General features: G+C 41.6%; 1 protein-coding gene across 9 annotated transcripts in view; it reads left to right on the top strand.

The window, feature by feature from the left end:
• Nucleotides 1-22,784, top strand: part of LOC122563983 (nuclear pore membrane glycoprotein 210-like) — a 178,660-nt gene that overhangs the window by 52,158 nt on the left and 103,718 nt on the right. For all 9 annotated transcript variants that reach the window (XM_043718385.1, XM_043718388.1, XM_043718384.1 and 6 more), the window contains 3 exons: nucleotides 9,257-9,402; nucleotides 13,783-14,004; nucleotides 19,966-20,139. In XM_043718385.1, coding sequence (XP_043574320.1) covers nucleotides 9,257-9,402; nucleotides 13,783-14,004; nucleotides 19,966-20,139 — 542 coding nt within the window. The remainder of the gene's footprint in view (nucleotides 1-9,256; nucleotides 9,403-13,782; nucleotides 14,005-19,965; nucleotides 20,140-22,784) is intronic.

Below are 22,784 nucleotides of genomic sequence, written 5' to 3'. Positions count from 1 at the left end.
GCTTAGTCACTGAAGGCCATGCAAATTGTGCTGCCTCGGCGGCTTTCAGCCGCGTCTCAAGTGGACGTTGCTGTTCCTCCGTCTGTCATTTCTAGCCGAATAGGAAATAGCTAATCCCTTAGCAAAGGCTTTAGCGGTCTTCCATAGCATAGATGGGGTACTAGCTGTTCCAGAGTTGATGGTCAAGAACTCCTGAAACTCCTTCAAAAAGTATTCCACAAATTTGGAATCCTTAAGGAGAAAAGGATCCAGACACTAGTGCTGCAAACCGAGCTCCTCACCCTGGGCCTTAACCTCCAAATATGCTGCTGTGTGATCAGAGATAGCTATGTTCCAAACTTTACAACTGATAATCAAATCCAGAAGGGTTGGGGGAGCCAGAAGAAGATCAATCCTCGTGTAACATTTGTGTGGGTTTGTAAAAAATGTGAAGTCCCTGCCAGTAGGGTGAAGACATATCCAAATATCAACCAGCCCCAACTGCTCACACGAGTCAACCACCTGCTTGGCCTGTGAAGAAATAGTTGGGGGCCTACTAGGCATCCTGTCCACTATCTGATCCAAAAGGCAAGTTCAATCACCACCAATCAACCCCACCCCCCGGCTGTTCCAAAGGCATTCAACCTTGAAACGGCACTAACCAAAAATCTGAAGGGATGTGCCGGAGGACAGGAGACATTTAAAATGCGATATTCCTCCCCATGTATCAAATTGTCCTTACTCATCTTTCATCTGCTCTAATAATGTGAACGGAAGAATTTTCTGGATAAGCACCGCCACTCTCCTACTTTTAGTAGTAAAGGATGAAAAGAATACTCGGTCGTAACCCCCCTTGTTGTAGCTTCAGGTGTTTTCCCCATCATCAAGATGGATTTTCCGCAACAGAGCGATATCAACCTTTTCACACTTGAGGCTAGAAAGCACTTCTTTCCTTTTAACAGGTGAATTACTTCCCTTGATGTTCCATGTGCACCATTTAAGAAGATACTTTGCCATATCCCCTTTCAGAGACCCTTGAACCCCCAGGAGGGAGAATCCTACTTAGTGTGCTGAGTATAAGTAAACAAAGACTCAGAGTAGCAGAATTATGTATGCAAAAGCTACTCTATGATCAGTACAATCAACTATTGCTACCAAAAAACTGCAAAGAAAACCAACTATAAAACCTTGAACGGGAGACTTTTTTTTCCCTCACCATCGCGGGCACTCACCCTATCCATCTCCTCCTCCACAGCTCCTTGAGGCCTGGACTGTGCTGTAGCCTTAGGCAAAAAAAAACTAAACTAGGAGATGATCCTTAAGTCAACAAAAAAGACAAAGTCAGGATAAGCACTCTGCCCATCCCCGGCTCCATGTCACCCCTACTTGTGACTGAAAGAGAACAAAAAAAGGGAGACAACAAAGGACACCCACAAACTTGCCCATGATAAAATCCAGTTATAAAAATATGATAGGAAGAGCATATTCCAAGATTTATTTTTAAATTATTAGGGAAAGAGAAAGATAAAAAGGGGAGGGGGGAGAGAGAAAGGGAAAACACAGGGAAAGAAGGAAAAGAAGATGAGCATTAACTGTATTCTTCAGACCAGTCGGTCTGGTTAAAGTGTCTTCAAAGTTCTAAGCTTTATCCACTGAGTCTCGTGGCTGAAACTGAGCACTGCGGGGTACCTTGTGGAGTATTGGATGCCCAGGTTCCTCAGCCTTTTTTTAACTTCATTGAAGGGCTTCCTCTTTTGAATTATAGCTGCCGAGAAATCCTGGAATATTGTGATTTTTGACCCCTTGTGCAGCAGTGACTGTGGCTCCTTTCCCAGTGGTCTGGCGGCTTCTATCACTTTTTGCTTGTCCTTGTATGTGTGAAGTGCGCTAGGTGGGGGTGCGATCCGATAGACCCTTTCAATCTGAGCCGGCCGCACTCGATTTGAAGGCCCAGGAACTGCGGCAGCCAGTTTTCAAAGAAGCTGACTGGCTGCCCACCTTCTTCACCCTCCGGGAATTCCACAGTCCGAAGATTCGTCCTCCAACCTTGATTTTTCTAGGTCGTCAACCTGGTCTCGTAAAGCCCGCATCTCCTGCTCCAGTACCTGGATCCGACCAGATGAGGACACAATCTCCTGTTCATGCTTCTGCAGCATGGACGCGATGGGATGAACCTGGGCAAGGGTCTCCTCACGGACCTCCTCAATCACAGCCCCAACCTTCGAGGTAAGTCTCGCCGTCGCCAATTCCTGTGAGTCTGTCAGGACCCCTGGGGGTTCGGGAGAGGCTAATGCTGTGGCCCCTGGTGTGCCCAGTGCTGCAGGGTAGTGTCCTCCTTGCTGTTGTTTGCTCACTCCTTTTCCTTTTGGCATCCTTCCCACTCCCAAACATTAACGAATATGTATTCTGTAAGGTTTTAAACTAATAATTCTCCACATAAGATGGCCAGGGATGGCAAAAAACACCAGTATGCCTTGGCTGTTAGGCAGAGCCATCTATCCCACCATCTTGCCGAGTTGTGGGAGATTATTAATGAATATTTATCCTCTGTGTTTACTGAGGAGAGAATCATGAATGCTGCTGAAACAAGGGAAACAAGTGCGGATGTCATAGACTGTGTACATATTACCAGAGAGGAGGTGTTTACAGCATTAAACTGCATTAAGGTGGATAAATCCCCGGGCCTGATCAAGTCCACCCTGATCAAGTTGTGGGAGGCTAGGGAAGAAATTGCAGAGCCCCTTGCAAAGAGTTTTGCTTCATCTTTAGCCACTAGTAATGTTCCAGAACACTGGAGGGTGGCTAATGTTCACATTATTTAAGAAAAATAGTAAAGGTAAGTCAGGGAACTACGTAGGAAGGGTTTGGAGGGATATGGGATGGATGCTGGCAGGTGGGACTAGATTGGGTTGGGATATCTGGTCAGCATGGACAAGTTGGACCGAAGGGTCTGTTTCCATGCGGTACATCTCTGACTGTACAGACATGTGAGCCTGACATTAGTGGTAGGCAAGTTGTTGGAGGGAATACTGAAGGACAGGATCAACCAGCATTTGGATAGTCAAGGTCTGATTAGGGATAGTCAACATGGATTTGTGCACGGCAAGTCACGTCTGACAGATGTTTTAGAGTTTTTTAAAGAGGTAACCAAGAGGATAGATTTAGAGTAGTGCAGTGGATGTTGTCTGTAAGGACTTTAGGAAGGTCTTTGACAAGATCCCGCATGACAGGCTGGTAATGAAGGTTAGATCACATGGGATCTAGGGAGAGCTAGCTAACTGGATTCAAAATTGTCTCAATTGTAGGAAGCAGAGGATGATGGTTAAAGGTTGCTTCTCAGACTGGAGGTTTGTGTCAGGGGTCATTGTTGGGACATTTTTTATTTACATAAATGATCTGAATGTGAATGTACAAGGCATGATTGGGAAGTTTGCAGATGATACAAAATTAAGAGGTATTGTTGATACTGAGGAAGGTTAACAAAAATATCAGAGGGATCTTGATCAGATGGGGAAGTGGGCTGAGGATTGGCAATTGCAGTTCAATATTGATAAGTGTGAAGTGCTGCACTTTGGAATGTCAAACCAAGGTAGACTTATACAGTATATGGTAAAGTCCTGAGGAATATTATGGAACAGACAGACCTAGGAGTACAAAGTGCATTGTTTTTGAAAGCAGTGTCACAGGTAAACCAGGTGTTGAAGAAGGCACTTAGTATGTTGGCCTTCATTGGTCAAAGCTTTGAGTATAGGATTTGGGACGTTATGTTGCAGTTGTATAAGTCAGTGGTAAGGGTGCACTTGACGTATTGTGTACAGTTTTGGTCACCCTATTATAAGGAAGACATGGTTAAACTTGAAAAAGTGCAAAGAAGATTTGAGAATGTTGCCAGAACCAGTAAGCCTGAGTTATAGGGAGAGGGTAGCAAGATAGTTCCTTGGAACATAGGAGAATGAGGGGTGACCTTATTGAGGTGTATAAAATCATGAGTGTAGATAGAATGAATGCATAAAGTCCTTTTCCCATGGATGGGGAATTGAAAATTGGAGGGCATAGGTTCAAGGTGAGAGGGGAAAGATTTAAGATGGACCTGAGGAGCAACTTCCTCACACAGAGAGTGGTGCGTATATGGAATGGCTGTCAGAGAAAGTGGTTGAGGTGGGTACAATAGCAACATTTTAAAGAAAAAATAGGATAGGCACATGGTGGGAAGGGTTTAGAGGGATATGGACCAAATGAGGGCACTTGGAACTAGCTGAGTGGGCACCGTGGTCAGCATTGACCAGTTTGGGCCAAAGGGTTTGTTTCCGTGCTGTTTTACTCTATGACCTGCCATGAAAAGATTCAAGGAGGAGACGGTGAGATCAGCAATCCGATGGCTTTACCACTACTGAGGGCCCCACTATGAAGATGCTGGAGGTGTTATTGACGAGAAACCGAACTGGTCTAGCCTGAAAAATACTATGGCTACACGAGTGCGTCAGATGCTAGAAATCCTACGGTGAATGGCCCACCTCCTAACTCCTCAAAGCCTGCCCACCATCTGCAAAGCACAAGTCAGGAATTTGATGGAATATTTCCTACCCGCCTAGATAGGCGTAGCTCCAACAACGATCAAGCTTGATACTATCCAGGGCAGAGCAGTTCACTTGATTGGCACCACATCCTCAAAACATCACTCTCCCCACCGTTGACACGTGAAAGCAGCTGTGTGCACCGTAGTCAAGATGCTGTAGAAATTCACTGAGGTACCTTATACAGTACCTATCAAATCCACAACCAATGCCATTAAGAAGGACAAGGGTGGCCAATGCATGGGAACACCACCACCTGCAATTTCCCCATATGACTTGGAAATATTTCATCATTCCTTTAGTTATCAGGTCAAGTCCCTAGAACTCCCGTAAAAATGGCACTGTAGCACTACTTAAACCAATTTAGACTGCAGTGGTTCAAGAAGACAGTTCACCACCACCTTAAGGACAGTTAGAAATGGTTAATAAATGCTGACCCAGCCAGCAACACCCATATCCTCTGAATGAGCTTATGAAAAAGTGGCACACTCATGAGTCTTGCTTCTCTGTCTTGTGTTTTTTATTTACAACTGACAGGTTATACAGATGTACTTGTGGCTGAATTAACTCCATTTCTCAGGTAGAGTTTGTTGTCTTAAGGTGACTATGCCTAACATTTAATTTCTCACCAAGTTGATTACCCATATAATGGTCTGGTTGCTTTGTGAATGGCTTAAGAGATGATCTATTCACAAACCTTCAGTATGCATGCCTGTAGATAGGCTGTCTCTATTTCCACTTCTTTGGAATGAAACACACTTTGCAATTGTTCATCTACCTTGGGAACCCCTACTTCAAGTCACATTAATATTGGTTAAGTCTTTTGAAATTCAATCATTGGTTTACAGCCTGTATTTGCATTGAGTCATTCCGATTATTGTTCAGTGGGTAGCTGGACCTGGATTTCTGTTTGATCTGCATTTTCAGTAACCGATATGGATAGAAGCAGAACAGGGGGATTGCCTGTTCAGCATTGGCAGATACAAAGAAGCTGAGAGAGCATGCAAGGTTTAATTCAGTTGCTAGCTGTGAAGCACATTACACTTGTAAAAAAGACTTGCTATCACAGCTTATAAGAGGAATATTCTCTCTTTGTGAAACTGAATATCACCAGCAAAAAATCTTCTTCAGGATAGGGTGAACAAAACTGCATTTGAAGTTAGTGTTAGACGTATTAAGCTGAATCGTGAAAGTTTGTTTTCAGACATTTCATCACCATACTAGGTAACATCATCTGTGAGCCTCCGGGTGAAGCACTGGCCTCATGGCCTGCTTTCTGTTGAAGTGTTTAGGTTTCCTTGATTGGTGATGTCATTTCCTGTGGTGAAAGGAAAGGCTGGTGGGTGTAGGGAAAGCTGGATGATGAAATAAGTTGAGAGTTTGGTTAAGAAAAAGGAAGCAAATGTCAAGTATCGACAAGATAGATTGAATGAGTCCTTAGAGTATAAAGACAGTAAGAATATACTTAAGAAAGAAATCAGGAGGGCAAAAATGGGACATGAGAAAGCTTGGCAAATAGAGTTAAGGAGAATCCAAAGGGTTTTTACAAACACATTAAAGACAAAAAGGTAACTAGGGAGAGAATAGGGCCCCTCAAAGATCAGCGAGGCAGCCTTTGTGTGGAGTCGCAGGAGATGGGGGAAATACTAAGCTAGTATTTTGCATCAGTGTTTACTGTTGAAAAGGACACAATAGATATAGAATGTAGGGAAATTGATGGTGACATCTTGAAAAATGTCCATATTACAGAGGAGGAAGTGCTGGACGTCTTGAAACACATAAAAGTGTAAATGCCCAGGACCTGATCAGGTGTACCCTAGAACTCTGTGGGAAGCTAGGGATGATTGCTGGGCCCTTTATCGATGATAAAAGTATCTCAGCAGTCATAGGTGAGGTGCTGGAAGACTGGAGGTTGGTTAACATGGTGCCACTGTTTAAGAAGGGTGGTAAGGTCAAGCCAGGGGATTATAGACCAGTGAGCCTGACATTGGTGGTGGGCAAGCTGCAGGAAGGATTCCTGAGGGACAGGATGTACATGTATTTGGAAAAGCAAGGACTGATTAGGATCTCACAAACTTGATTGAGTTTTTTTGAAGAAGTAACAAAGAGGATTGATGAAGGCAGAGCAGTGGACATGATCCATATGGACTTCAGTAAGGCGTTCGACAAGGTTTCCCATGGGAGATTGGTTTGTAAGGTTAGATCACATGGAATACATGGAGAACTGTATTTGATACAGTTGGATACAGAACTGGCTCAAAGGTAGAAGACAGAGGGTGGTGGTGGAGGGTTGCTTTTCGGACTGGAGGCCTGTGACCAGTGGTGTGCCACAAGCATCAATGCTCGCTCTGCTACATTTTGTCATTTATATAAATGATTTGAATGTGAGTATAAAAGGTACGGTTAGTAAGTTTGCAGATGACACCAAAATTGGAGGTGTTGTGGACAGTGAAGAAGGTTACCTCCGATTACAATGGGATCTTGATTAGATGGGCCAATGGGCTGAGAAGTGGCAGATGGAGTTTAATTCAGATAAATGTGAGGTGCTGCATTTGGGAAAGCAAATCTTAGCAAAACTTATACACTTGGTGTAAGGTGTGTTTCTTAACAAAGAGACCTTGGAGTATAGGTTCATAGCTCCTTAAGTGGAGTCGCAGGTAAATAGGATAGTGAAAAAGGCATTTGGTCTGCTTTCCTTTATTGGTCAGAGTATTGAGTACAGGAGTTGGGAGGTCATGTTGCGGCTGTACAGGACATTGGTTCAGCCACTGTTAGAATATTGCATGCAATTCTGGTCTCCTTCCTATCGGAAAGATGTTGTGAAACTTGAAAGGGTTCAGAAAAGATTTACAAGGATGTTGCCAGGGTTGGAGGATTTGAGCTATATGAAGAGGTTGAATAGGCTGGGGTTGTTTTTCCCTGGAGCGTTGGAGGCTGAGGAATGACCATAAAGAGGTTTACACAATCATGAGGGGCATGGATAGGATAAATAGACAAAGTCTTTTCCCTGGGGTTGGGGAAGTCCAGAATTAGAGGGCATAGTTTTAAGGTGAGTGGGGAGAGATATAAAAGACACCTAAGGGGCAACTCTTTCACGCAGAGGGTGTTACCTGTATGGAATGAGCTGCCAGAAGAAGTGGTGGCGGCTCATATGATTGCAGCATTTAAAAGGCATCTGGATGGGTATGTGAATAGGAAAGGTTTGGAGGAATTTTGGCCGGGTGTGTTGGCAGGTGGAACCAGATTGTGTTGGGATATCTGGTCAGCATGGCCGAGTTGGACTGAAGGGTCTCTTTCTGTGCTATACAACTCAATGACTCTATATGATGCATGGTTCTATAACCATGTGGCTGAACACTTTAACTCCCCCTCCCATTCCGCCAGGGATATGCAAGTCCTGGGTGTCCTCCACTGTCAAACTCTAGCCACCTGACGCCTGGAGGAAGAACTCCTAATATTCCACCTTGGGACCCTCCAACCATAAAGGATCAATGTGGATTTCACCAGTTTCTACATTTTCCCCCTCCCCTGCTCCTTATGCCAGGTCCAATCTTCCAACTTGGCACCACCCTCCTACCTGTCCATCTTCCTTCCCTCCTATCTGTTCCACTCTCCCCTCTAACCTATCACCTTCATCCCCACCTTCATCTACCTATCGCATTCTCAGCTGCCTTCCCTCCAGCCCCACTCCCTTCCAATTTATTTCTTGGGCCATCCCTTCATTTCTGCTGAAGAGCTTATACTCAAAACGTCGATTCTCCTCCTCGAATGCTGCCTGACCGGCTGTGCTTTTCCAGCACCATACTCTTTGACTCTGGCCTCCAGCATCTGCAGTCCTCACTTTATCCACCATGGTTTTATAACAAACATTGTTGAGTTCAAAAAAGAGATCCATTCCAGCAAAAGGATAGATATGGTAAATAGACAAGGACTTTTCCCTGGGGAGTCCAGAACTAGAGGACATAGATTTAGGGTGAGAGGCGAAAAATCTAAAAGGGACCTAAGGGGCAACTTTTTCATGCAGAAGTGATGCGTGTATGGAATGAGTTGCCTGAGGAAGTGATGGAGGCTGGTACAATTACAACATTTAAAAGGCATCTCAATGGGTATATGAATAGCAAACATTTAAAGGGATATGGGCCAAATGCTGGAAAATGGGACTAGATTAGATTAGGATATCTGTCGGCATGGACAACTTGTACCAAAGAGTCTGTTTCTGTGCTGCACATTTCTATGACTCTATGAAGATGTTTAGTTTGTAAAAGTATTCAGGCCTCCAGAGCTGGAAAAAAACGTTTTAAACCGACATTAGTTAAGTGAGAAAGTTCAGTCAGCTAGCCCCCTGTCTTACAAATCAAGGGAAGCGAACTATATCTCGTGAATGGGCAGTAAGTTCTTCACAGGAAATGCTTGCAATCTTGTCAGTTGTGTAAGAAATCTTAAGCTGATGACTAAAGTGAAAGTTGCACTCTGGAATATGGCTTGTCTGACATTACAGTTGGTTGCGATTATTGCACCATAATGAGTAAGCATTGATACCAAAACAATTTCATGCTGTTTTGTTTACTTTGTATTTTTACTACACATTTAATTGCAAAAAAATTAATTAATATTGTTAAGTATTCTCACTTAAGTACACTTTCTTGGCCATATCTTCTCGTAAATCAAAATCTTTACTCTAACTTTCAACTGTTTTCTACCAGGGAGATTAGAGCCAGATGCTGCACATTGCACAGGAATACGCGTTGAAGCAGAGACACCCGGCCATACGGTACTAACAGCTAGTGCTGGATTTCTGGAGGTCCATTTTAGCAGCAGTATCACCATTGCTTCTTACCAGCGGCTTAGAGTAAGCATCTGTGACACAACCCAAGCCATAATATTGCAGTCAAATATTGCTTTAGTATAACATCTATATTATGAGGCTTATCAGTTATATATGAGTTCTTAAAATAATAAGCTGGTGATTTTTTTTTATTCTGCATATACTTTGAATATCTTGTCTATTTCATTTTTTTCATCAAGTATCTTTCAAACAGAGCCATTAAATCTTTGTCTGCTTGTATTATGTGAAAATGTTCAGTGTAATCCATTTTTCTTATTGCTATTTACTGATTGTGTGTGCTTTATTATGTAAGAATGTCTGGCACTTTGTTCTTTTGGATATAAAATTTTCATTTTTCCTCAGCATCTCCATTTTTGAATTACTGTATACGCTGTTGGATTTTAAATTCTGTATTTAATGCTGAAGATTATTGATCATATCATCAGCATAGTCCTACTGGACCATAGGAGCTTCCCTCTCATTAGAGAGTGATAACTAGTGGTGGTTTAACCTGAGGATCACCATATCTCTGGTAAGGGCAGAGGTTGAGAAGGATGGTCCCTCATGGTAACCTCAGCTGGTGCAGGAACTGAACCCACACTGTTGGTTTCACTCTGCATCGCAACCCAGCTATCCAGCCAACTTAACTAACCAACCAATATCCACATCATTGATCACTTGAACATAACTTTTATCTTTTGAGTTGCTTTTATAGATTTTGAGAACATAAAAGGTTTTCACGTGATCTCATACTGGATTTGGCTAGCAGTTAAATTTAAGGAAAAACTCATTGCAGAAAGCCAATGGATCTCATGAATCCAAAGTAATGGGACTGTCGTTGTTTCATTTTGTACATAACCCACGATAAGTGGCACACATTTTAAATGATATATTTCTGAGTGTGCAATTTTAGTATTAGACCCCCCCCCCCCCCCATCAGTTTATATCTCAAGAGCAGCTCCTTGTCAGATTTACCTAAGTAATAATGGTCGCATTGAGGACCAATCTTTAAGTCATGCATTTTTTGTTTAGTTCTCCGAATGTAAAGAGAGCAGAGTTAACAAAGATCTCTTTTCAAACTGAGCTCGACCCAACCAGGAATGACTTTTCATACTGACTAGTGCTCCAGACGTGGGCGAATGCCTCACTACTTAACATGGAGTTAAAAGAAGAATAACTTCTAGAACTTTATGTATAGATTGTGACATTCTGGTGCCTTATATAAAAAAAAATCTGGTGTCTGCATCATCACTTTGTTCCAAGAACACTGGAATGTTGGATTAGTGATAATGTGATAGACCATGAGGTCTGAGGCTAGGAATTCTGCAGAGAATAACACACCTCTTGACTTCCCAAAACCTGTCCACCATCTACACAGCACAAGTCAGGAGTGGGATGCAATACTACCCACTTGCCTGAATTAGTCCAGTTCCATCAACCTTCAAGAATCTGGACACCAACCTGTTTAAGCACCAGAGGTTGAAAGTCGTTTAGACAGTTCAGGCAATTTTTGTTCTAATCATTTATTCAGATTTTCACACAAAAAACTCCAACACCACTTATTAGTTGTTTCCCATATCACAGAAATGTGATGGTGTAGGTAAAAGTCATTCAGTCCATCATGTCTGCACTGGCTTTCTAATTGAGCATCATGGCTTAATGCTATTCTCCTGCCTTTTCCCCATACCCTTGCATATTCTTTCAGTTTAATAATCATCTGATATCCTCTTGAATACCTTAATTGAAATGTCACCACCTTTACTTCCAGAAAGTACATTCCAGACCTGAACCACTTGTGTACAAATGTTTATTGCCATATCATGTTTATTTCCTTTGCACATCAGTTTAAATCTGTGCCTCGTCTTTCTTGCTTCAATTCACAATGAGGAACTGTGTCATCTTGTATGCTCTATCCAATCCCTAACAGATTGTTGGTGGTGTCAGGGATGTTCACATTGCAGACATTTTTTTTTTAAACAGTCATTCTTCTTGCCACGTTCTTGGATGAGGGTTCACTATTCTTCCTTTATTTACAATTTGATGACTGTAATCAAAAATAATTTTACGCTTGGTGACACCAATCTTTACTCCTCATCTGAAGGGTATATTAAATCAAATTCCTGCATATGATCATAAATAAAATATCAGAGTTGCACACTCCTTTTTTTTCCCAAAATCATACATTGTTTACGCCTGTTGCAGACTAGTTACCACAATCTGTCAAAATACAGAAAGGAGATAGAGTGCGTGGTATCATGATGCAATGATAACAACCTCTCCTGGCAAAAAAAAGAACTGATCATTGACTTCAACGGAGCTGAGGCAGAGAGGGTCAAGTTCTTAGGAGTGAAGATGAAGAACAATCTGTCCTGGACCTTCTACGTAGATGCGACAGTCAAGAAGGCACAACAATGCCGCATCTTCCTCAGGCGGCTTAGGAAGTTCCGCATGTCCATAAGGACCTCCTCCAATTTTTACAGATGCACCACAGAAAACAATCCATTGGGTTATATAACAGCCTGCTATGGCAACTGCTGTGCCCAGGACCATAAGGAATAACAGAACATTGTGTGCCCAGCTTAAACCATCATGGAAACCAATAGTTTCCATGGAGTCCATTTACACTTTGTTACCACAGAAAGGCTGCCAACATCATCAAAGACCCCTCCTATCCCAGTAATGCTCTATTGCAACCTCTTCATCAGGCAGAAGATACAGAAGCTTGAACAAATGCACAAAAAGGTTTAAAACCGCTTCTTCCCTGCTTTGCCGAATGGAACATTGTAACTTCAAATAATGTTCATCTTGCTTCGTGCATGTCCTGTGTAGTGGCAACCTTGCATGCCTCGCTCTAAGCACCCTATGATTTGTGGGTCCTTATTTGCAATGATCCATCCGTACTGCTCACAAAACAAAGGTTTTCACTGTACTTAGGTACATGTGACTGCAATAAATAAAATCAAGTACAAAAACATAGACCAACGACTTGCAATTTTATATGTTGCCGTTTCACGTCGTGCTAAGTGCAACAGCTCTGTAAAACTTCTCTAATATGTTATCCTTCGTCCTTAGAAAACAAACCAAGTATTTTGGCTGGATGCTAATTTTTTTTTTTTTGCAGCGATTATTTCTGTCACTTATAAATTTAAGTACCAAATTCCAAACCCATGAAAAGCATCCTGGAAATTCTATAATTTTTTTAGACTTATAATTCACCATTATTGTGGGCATCTTTTGCTTTTTTAAAGTCCTATTACTGTCTTAGCCCTTTAGACCTAACTTGAAAAATAGTGGTTCTTCTAGCTCTTCCATGTCAATGAATCATATTGGTTGGTACCAGGATTAATACTGAAATGCAGATAAAAGCACCAGAAAGCTAATAATACCTTCAGATGTGCACTTTCATAAGCAAACCATGCAAATGTAATGAATAAAACAAGTAAATTAATGTAAGTGCCTCCAAATACCATCTTAAAAGAGGACTGCTTATTCAGTATTTCCTGTACTGTTCCTTTTGAAGATTGTTTGAGAGAGTACTTGGCTATATGTCTTTACTTGGATTGTTCTATTTGTTCATATTCATATGTGCAAGTTTTGTGAATATTAATTCGTGAAATCATGATTGGTCTGACTGGATAATATTTTTTTCAGTGTGCATATAAACCAGTTGTGTTTTATACATAATTTTTATCTCATTCCTCAGGCCTTATAAAAACCTGTTATTGGAGCAGATTCTTAAATAAATTCACTTGAAAACATATTAACTTTAATGTTAATATTGTGCAGGAGGAAAGAGTATTTATTAACTTGCCTAAGGGAAAGGGGATCTCTTGTCTGAAAATTAAAGACTGTGAAATTACCTCTGCATTACTTAGGCATGTAAGAAAATGACACACAGGTCTTCAATTGTGGAGCTAAATGGCAGTGATTAGTTGATTGGTACAGACTGTGAGTATCTTGGATTTCATGTCTAGATTGTTAGCTTTTCTCAACAAAAAAGACTCGAGTTAATTACAGAAATATGCAGAGGGATTCTGCTCATTTGGTCTAACAGTCAGTTCTAATGGACAAAATTAAAAATCTCACATCAGATTATAGTCCAATGGGTTTATTTGGAAGCACTAGCAGAATGAACTTGATAGGCCAAATGGACTATCAATGCCCCTAGGTCTCATGGCAAATTACCCATCCATTGTTGGTTTTCCCCAGAAGTGTGTTATATTATTGTTACAGTTGAGCAGCTTTCACAGTCCATTTCTGCAGTGTGTGACATGTGCCACATGTTCACAAATTTATGTTCAAGTTACAAAGATTTTACTAACAAGGGTAAGCCTATTTTTGTTAATAAATCTGATTTCACCCAACAGAGTAGTTCAGTAATACATACTATTCTTATAATGTCAGGCTATTGATCCAGTTGCTGTTGCTATAGTCACACTGACTTCTTCAAAAGAAATGCTGTTCGAAGGAGGACCTAGACCTTGGGTGTTAGAGCCATCTGGATTTTTCACAGATCTGATTGGCGAAAAGGGGGAAGCAGTAATCATCAAACAACAAAGAGCTCCATTGGTAAAAAAGAAAAATCACCATGGGTTTAGAATAATTTGTGTATCCTTGGGAGAACAGGTAAGAGGTATTACGTAGCAATATTGTAAAAGTTAGCTTTTCAAAATTAATGAATTATAGTGTTAAGGATTTCTGCTTCTACAGTGCAAACAACTTAAGTGTTTTTTAATTCATTCATGGGATGTATGTGTCACTAGCTGGGTTATCATTTATTGCCATGCTTAGTTGCCCTTGAAAAGATGGTGGTGAGTTGCCGCCTTGAGCTGTTGTAGTCCTTTTGCTGTAGATAAATCCACAATGCAGGAGAGAGTTCCAGAATTTTGACCTAGCGACACTGTAGGGGTAGTCATATATTTTCAATTCCGGATGCTGTGGCTCAGAACAGTTCTGAAGAAGAGTATTAACAGACTCAAAAACATCAACTCAGTTTCTCTCGCCAAAATCGTCGAGGTTCTCCAGTATTTTGTGTTAATTGCTAAGCAAGTTTTGTCTGAAAGAATCAAAACAGAAATTTCTGGAGAAACCCAGCAGGTCTGACAGCATCTGTGGAGAGAATGCTGCATAATAGTAATGTTGGTGATATCTTACATTGCTTCATCAAGAGTAGCATGATGGGATGATGATTTGACTGGATTGGTTTTGTCCTGTTTCTCATGTGCAGAACATACCTGGGCAATTTTCCACATTGGGTAAATGTCTGTGTTGTAGATTAACTCAAACAGCATGATTAGGGGCATGGCAAGTTCAGGAATACAAGTCTTTGGTACTGTTACTGGAATGTTATCAGAGCCCATATCCATTTCAGTACCCACTTCCTCCAACTGTTTCTTGCTATCACCCAGAATAGATCACATTGTCTAATGACTGACCAGTGATACTGGGGATGTCTGATAAAAGCCAAGATGGATTATTCATTTGGAATTTCTGGCTGAAGATTGTTGCACTGATGTGTTGAACTTCTCCATCATTGAGGATAGAAATATTTGTGGAGCCTCCAACTCCAGTCAACTGTTTAAATGTCCACCATGTTTCACGAATATATGTAGATCATTCAGCCCCTTCAGCCTGTTCCACCATTCGGTGAAATCATGGTTGATCTGTCTCCTAGACCCATATATCTGTCTTTGACCTATATCCCTTAATACCTTTGCTTAATCTGTCTGTCTGATTTAAAAATAATAAATCATCTTGCATCAACTGCCATTTGTGGGTGAATGTTCCATACCTTTTAGGTATGTCCCTAATTTTCAAACTGTGTCCCCAGTTCTAGAGTCTCCAATCAATGGAAACAGCTTATGTTTATGAACTCTGTCTTTTCCTGTTAATATCTTGGTCAGATCATCCCTTAACTTGGTAAACTCTAAAGAAAACAGGCCTGATCAGGTAGAAAACCTAGACAAGTACGCCACCACAGTCACGGACTTCACTAGCAAATGTGTGGGGGACTGTATACCAAAGAAGTCAATCCTGTTGTTCCCCAACCGTAAATCTTGGATGAACCAGCAAATCCACTCCCTACTGACTTGATTGCTGCCTGTCTGGTCTTCAGATGACCCAGACCAATACAGGAAAAACAGATATGACCTTCGCAAAGCCATGAGGGATGCGAAGAGGCAATACTGGACCAAGTTAGAGGCCCAAACCTACCAACAGACTCTTGCCTATGGCAAGGTCTCAACAACATTATGGGATACAAAACAAAGCTGAGCAAGATAGCAGACAAAGACACATATCACATTAATGTTTTCAAGGCTCAGTTTGAACAGAATGGCAGCAGTGTGGTGATTCCTGCCCCAATAGTCCCAGATGGGACTATTCCCTCGGTCACCACTGCAGACATCAGATCGGTCAACCAAAGGAAAGCGATGGGCCGGGATGGTGTCCCTGGCCGAGCACTCCGATCCAGTCTGGACCAACTGGCAGAGGTATTCACTGACATCTACAACCTCTCCCTCCTACAAGCCGAGGTCCTGACCTGTTTCAAAAAGACCACCATCAAATCCGTAACTTAAGAAAGCACGTGTAGTATGCCTTAATGATTACCATCCAATGACACTGACCTCACTAATCATTAAGTGCTTTGAGAGGCTGGTCATGGCCCACATCACTTTCAGTCCCCCAACTTGTTTGGATCCCCTGCAATTTGCTACTGATGTAACAGGTCTACAGCAGATGCCATATCCCTAGCCCTGCACACTTACCTGGAATATCTGGACAAGAATGACACCTACGTTAAACTCCTGCTCATTGACTACAGCTCTGCCTTCTAGACTGATCCCCATACTCCATGAGCTTGATTTTGGCTCCACCCTCTGCAACTGGGTCCTCAGCTTTCTGACCCACAGACCGCAATCAGTGAAGACAGGCGACTGCACCACTTCCACAATAACACTCAACACTGAATTCTCCCCCAAGGTTGCGTCCTCCATACCCTAACTGTGTTACCTGTACACCCAAGACTATGTTGGTGCCATTCGTTTGGAATTTGGCAACGAGATCGCTGACAACTCCACCATAGTAGGACAGATATCTCAGAATACTGAGTGAAGGCAGATAGAGGGCTTGGTAACGTGGTGCAATGAGAACAACTTCTCTCTCAGTGTTGGCAAAAGTAAAGAACAGGTCATTCACTTCAGAAAGAACGGAAAAGAATACAGCCCCTACTACATCAACGGAACTGAGATTGAGAGGGTCAAGTTCCTCAGAGGGATGATAACAGATAACCTGTCCTGGACTTCCATGTAGATGCAGTGGTCAAGGCACAACAATGCTGCTTCTTCCTCCAGCGGCTTAGGAAATTTGGCACGTCCATAAGGACCCTCACCAACTTCTACACTTGCACCAGTGAATATAACTTGTCCAGGCATATAACAGCCAGGTATGGCAACTGCTTTGCCCAGGACAGTAAGACACAACAGAAAGTGCTGTGCACATCCCAGATCATCGTGGAAGCCAGCCTTCTGTGCACGGACAGCTTGCTGCTGTGGGAAAGGTTGCCAACATCATCAAAGATACATTGCACCCTGGTAATGAGCTACAACCTCTTCTCTTAGGCAGAAGGTACAGAAGCCTGAACGCATGCACCAGCAGGTTTAGGAATAGCCACTTATGAATGAACTCTTTAGCCTCATGATGTTGATCTTGCTACTGGTTTCATCTTTTTCACCACTTACAAGCTACTGCTTACAATATCCTTCCTTGAAATTTGTGAATGCAGCAATTCAAATTTTTACTGCTGGAACAAGCTGTATTTAAGTTTTTCAATTTCGAGTTATTTTATTGACCATATGGTCGGGGCAATAAAAACTAATTATTTTCTGAATTGTTTGTGCTAGGTAAAGTAAATTAATTTAGAGTGTAATCTGTCACAATTTACTAAGGTAATGCACTTGAATTAAGCCTCACTATTCACTGAGATGTTACAAATGTGAAAATTCTGATTAAACCACCAAACTGTCCAATTTTATCGAACTGTCCAATTCAAGTTAAATAATATACGCACCTTGATTTTCATTAACAGGAAAATAACTATTTATTGTAATCAAACTGTTTTTAACAAATGGCAAGAATGAAACATGAACAAAACGCAACCTCTTTTTCAAATTCCCATACACGTGCAAACACACACAAAGAGATGCAATTATTATGGGTGGGAAAGGGAAAAAAATCGTTGTAGATTCCCTAATTCTCAGTCCTTCATTCACTGGTTGAGGATTCATCCTTTCAGTATTCTGAAGGTTACAACAAGGGGATTTGCAGAGAGAAGGTCTTAGGAAATTCATGACTGAAAATAGCAACTAGGAGATTTTCTGTTACTTCTCCACACAGGAGGAAGATAAACCTGTCTTAGTAAGAGGATTAAATTACAACTGCCAGGATGCGGACAAAGATTTCTTCGCAGCATTAGAAACAACACTAAAAGGCAACCAACAGAAGAAGCCCAGCAAGCCATCAGACAGATAGTCGCACCAACATTAAGGAAACACACTCAATACACAATACACAAGAAAGGAAAGCACTGGAAAGACTTAAAAAAAAATAAAAACATTGTTATCCCACCTGCAGACAAAGGACGCTTGACAGTCATTCTAAATCGAAGAGACTACATTGGAAAAGTGAATGCACTACTTACAGATACCAACACTTACCAACAAATGGCGATAGACTCAACCCCACAACTAGAGAACCAAATCACAGGCTTACTCAAAAAACTTCAGAAATCTGGAGAAATAAATAAGACCGACTTCCAAAAAATGAAACCAGACGGATCCAACACACCACGCTTCTATGGGTTACCCAAAATTCACAAACCAGGAGCCCCCCCCCGCCAGACCCATAGTCTCGCTACCTGGAACACCAACTTATAGATTAGCCAAGGAGCTACATCAAAGACTAAAATACTTAGTAGAAGACTCACATCACTCCATCCACTCCACCCAAGAATTCCTGAAGACCATCAACGACACTAAGGTAGAAGAGGATGAAATAATGGTCTCCTTTGATGTAACAGCCCTGTTTACATCAATCAACATTAACTTGGCCAAGGAAACACTGACTACATTATTAGAAGACGCAAAGACACATACACCAAACACCACTAACTTCATCAGCAAGAATAGTATCGTCAAGCTACTGGACCTATGCCTTAACACACAGTTCACCTTCAACAACAAAACCTACAGACAAACCAATGGAACACCCATGGGATCTCCAATATCAGGGTTCTTAGCAGAGGCAGTAAAACAGAGACTCGAACAAACAGCTCCGCCAACCATCCAACCCAAACTTTGGGTTCACTAAGTGGATGACACCTTTGTCATCACTAAACGAAAGAAATTAGAGGAAACCTTCAAGGCCATCAATAATACCCTTATTGGCATAAAATTCACTAAAGAGGAGAAAATCAACAACAAACTGCCATTCCTAGACATTGCAGTAAAACGAACAGCCAATGGGCAGCTTCGAACCAGCGTCTACAGTAAAACAACACGTACGGACCAAATATTGAACTACAGAAGCAATCATCCCAACATCCACAATCGAAGCTGCATCAGAACATTATTTCAACAAGCCAACACACACTGCAGCACAGAGGAACTATGCAGAGCAGAGAAAGATCACTTATACCATGTATTCAAATAGCATGGGTATCCAATGAACAAAGTCCGCCGATTTCTCAGCAGCAAACTCAAACAAGCAGACAAACCACGTCCAGAAACCCTAGCCACTCTCCCCTACATCAAAGACATCTCGGAAATGACTGCCAGACTACTCGGACCCCTTGGCATCATGGTAGCCATAAACCCACCAACACACTAAAACAGCAGCTTTGACTGGGACAACACATCCATCTTAGGACAAGCCAAACAGAGATACACACGAGAATTCCTAGAAGATTGACATTCCAACCGGAACTCTATCAACAAATACATCAAGTTAGACCCCATCTACCACACCCTGAGAAAAAGAACACGAAATAACATCACCAACCCAAACATATAAATAGAAAGCAGGAATCATATACAGTGCTTTGTCTGAGGCCCACTGAAGATGTTACCTAGTAGGGTGACGAAATGTCTGGAAATGAACCTCCCAGCTCAGCGAGTCAACCTTCAATCCTGAACCTGAGCTACAAATCTTTTCAAAACTCGCTTAGTCACCTTTTCACAGTTTGGATAATTCTGCTGTATTGTCCACACCCAAGGCTATAGCCACCTGCCCAGAAATCAAGCAAATGGTTGTTATTCTGCTAAACCGCCAACAACCAGTCAAATGAAAAGCCAATCATGCACATACACTGCCATTCTGCTGAGCATTCTCCTTGCTGCCTGGAAAAAAAAAACTATGTTGTAGATCCAGTCGCTAGTTTTAAAGCTACAGCATCATCTTGTCAGCTTCCTTGGTTTAGAGAAGTATTCTCTCATTCTTTTCCAGTCACAAAAATAGATGTAATTTTAACAAAACTAAATTATTGTGCATACTCGGCTTTTGAATATTTTCATTTCAAATCTTCTTCCTTAGTTTCTGACATTTAAAGTTGGTAATCATCCAAGCTTACTGAACCCCCATCCAGCCATTGAATCGATTAAAGTGAAGTTTGTTTGTGCTGTGCCTACCAGTGTCACTTTGGCTGCTGTTTACAAGTCACGTGAATTTGGTCTTCCGTGTCCCCTGTTGCAGCACAACAAACAATTGGTAAGCAAAAATCAAAGAACTTTGGAAGCATGGAAATCTGAAATGAAAACAGAAATTACTGGGGGATCTCAGCAGTATCTATGGAGAGAATGATGATACCAGAACTACTGAGTTTTCCCAGTACTTTTGTTTTGAAACAATGGGTAAGATTTGATAGAATTTTGCTTAAGTTTAATTTGTTAGTTGGTGATGAAAAACAGTAATTTAAAATAAAACAAAATGTAAGACTGTCTAACTGCTCCATGTTGATTATATAATCAAAATAAATTTAAATCTACTATTCTGCTAGAGCCATAGAGGTAGACAGCTCAGCACAGAAAAAGATCTTTCGGTCCAAGTTATCATGCCGACAAGATATCCTAAAGAAATGAGTCCCATTTGCCATCACTTGGCCCATATCCCTCTAAACCCATTCTATTCATATACCCATGCAGATGCCTTTTAAATGTTGTAATTGTACCAGCCTCCACCACTTTCTCTGGCAGCTCATTCCATGCACATACCACCCTCTGTGTGAAAAGGTTACCCCTTAAGTCCCTTTTAAATCTTGCCCCTCTCACCTTAAACCTATGCTCCCCCACTTAAGGGAAAAAAATTTTGTCTGTTTACCCTATCCATGCCCCTCATGATTTTATAATCCTCTATAATGTCACCCCTCAGCTTCCAGCATTCCAGGGAAAACAGCCCCAGTCTATTCAACCTCTTCTGGTAGCTCAAATCTGGCAACATCTTTGCAAACTTTTTCTGAACCCTTCCAAGTTCCACAACATTCTTCCTATAAGAGCGGGACCAGAATTGCACGCAGTGTTCCAAAAGTGGTCTAATAGTGCATCCGCAACATGACCGATAAAGGCAAGCATACCAAATACCTTCTTCAGTATCCTATCCACCTGTGACTCCACTTTCAAGGAACTATGAACCTGCACTCCAAGGTCTCTTTGTTCCGCAACTCTCCCCAGGAACTTACTATTAATTGTATAAGTCCTGCCCTGATTTGCCTTTTGAAAATGCAACACCTCAAATTTATCTAAATTAAGCTCTGTCTGCCACTCCTCAGCCCATTGGCCATCTCATTATAATCCCTTTTTAGTCTGAGGTAACTTTCTTTGCTGTCCACTGCACCTCCAATTTTGGTGTCATCTGCAAACTTAGCAACTATACATCCTATGTTCACATCCAAATCATTTTTCTAAATGAAAAGCAGTGGACCCGGCAACAAATACATGTAAATCCTGTCCCTCAGGATTCCCCCCAGTGTCAAGCTCACTGGTCTATAGTTCCCTGGCTTTTCCTTACCATCTTTCTTAAATAGTAGCACCATGTTAGCCAACTTCCAGTCTTTGGCACCTCACCTGTGACTATCAATGATACAAGTATCTCAGCAAGAGCCCAGCAATCACTTCCCTAGCTTCCCAAAGAGTTCTAGGATATACCTGATCAGGTCCGACGGATTTATCCACCTTTATGTGTTTTAAGACGTCCAGTACCACCACCTCTGTAATATGGACATTTTTAAAGATGTTGCTATTTATTACCACACATTCTCTCTCCTTTATTCTCTCCAAAGTAAACACTGATGCAGAATACTTGTTTAGTATCTCCCCCAACTCCTGTGGTTCCGAACATAGGTGGCCTTGTTAATCTTTAAGGGGCCCTATTCTCTCCCTACTTACCCTTTTGTCGGTAATGTATTTGTAGAATCCCTTTGAATTCTCCTTGACCCTGTTTGCCAAAGCTATCTCATGTCCCCTTTTTGCCTTCCTGGTTACCCTCTTAAGCACACTTCCTACTACCTTTTACACTTCTAAGGATTCACGATCTGTGCTGGTTGTACCTGATATATGCTTCCTTCTTATTCTTGACCAAAACTTCAATTTCTCCAGTCAAGTCAGTATTCTCTTCATCCACCTAACAGGAATATTTGTCTCTGAACTTCCGTTACTTCCTTTTTGAAGGCTTCCCATTTTCCAACCATCCCTTTACCTGCAAACATCCACCCCAATCAACTTTTGCAAGCTCTTGCCTGATACTGTCAAAATTAATCTTCCTCTAATTTAGAACTTTAACTTTTAGATCCGGTGTATCTTTTTCCGTCATTACTTTAAAACTAATACCATTACGGTCACTAGCCCCAGTGCATCTCCACTGACACCTCAGTCACCTGTCCTGCCTTATTTCCCAAGTAGGTATACAAAATACTGAATCATTTTTTTTCCCAAGAGTAGGTCAAGTTTTGCACTTTCTCAAGAAGGTATATCCAATATTGAATTAGAATTCACTTAACATATTCCTCTCTATCCAAGCCCGTAACACTACGGCAGTCCAAGTCTGTGTCAAAATCTTCTACCATAACTAACCTATTATTCTTACAGATAACTAAGATCTTACAAATTTGTTTTTTAATTTCCTGCTGACTGCTGGGGGTTCTATAATACAATCCCAATAAGGTGAACCTCCCATTCTTATTTGTCAGTTCCACCCAAATAAGTTCACTGGATGTTTTCCAGGAATATCCTCCCTAAGTACAGACTTAATAGAACATAGAAAAATACAGCGCAGTACAGGCCCTTTGGCCCTCGATGTTGCGCCGATCCAAGCCCACCTAACCTACACTCGCCCACTATCCTCCATATGCCTATCCAATG

This window comes from Chiloscyllium plagiosum, chromosome 28 (genome assembly GCF_004010195.1).
Source record: "Chiloscyllium plagiosum isolate BGI_BamShark_2017 chromosome 28, ASM401019v2, whole genome shotgun sequence".
NCBI lineage: Eukaryota > Metazoa > Chordata > Chondrichthyes > Orectolobiformes > Hemiscylliidae > Chiloscyllium > Chiloscyllium plagiosum.
The sequence above is the reverse complement of the archived record's forward strand: the minus strand, read 5'-3'. Positions and strand labels throughout refer to the sequence as shown.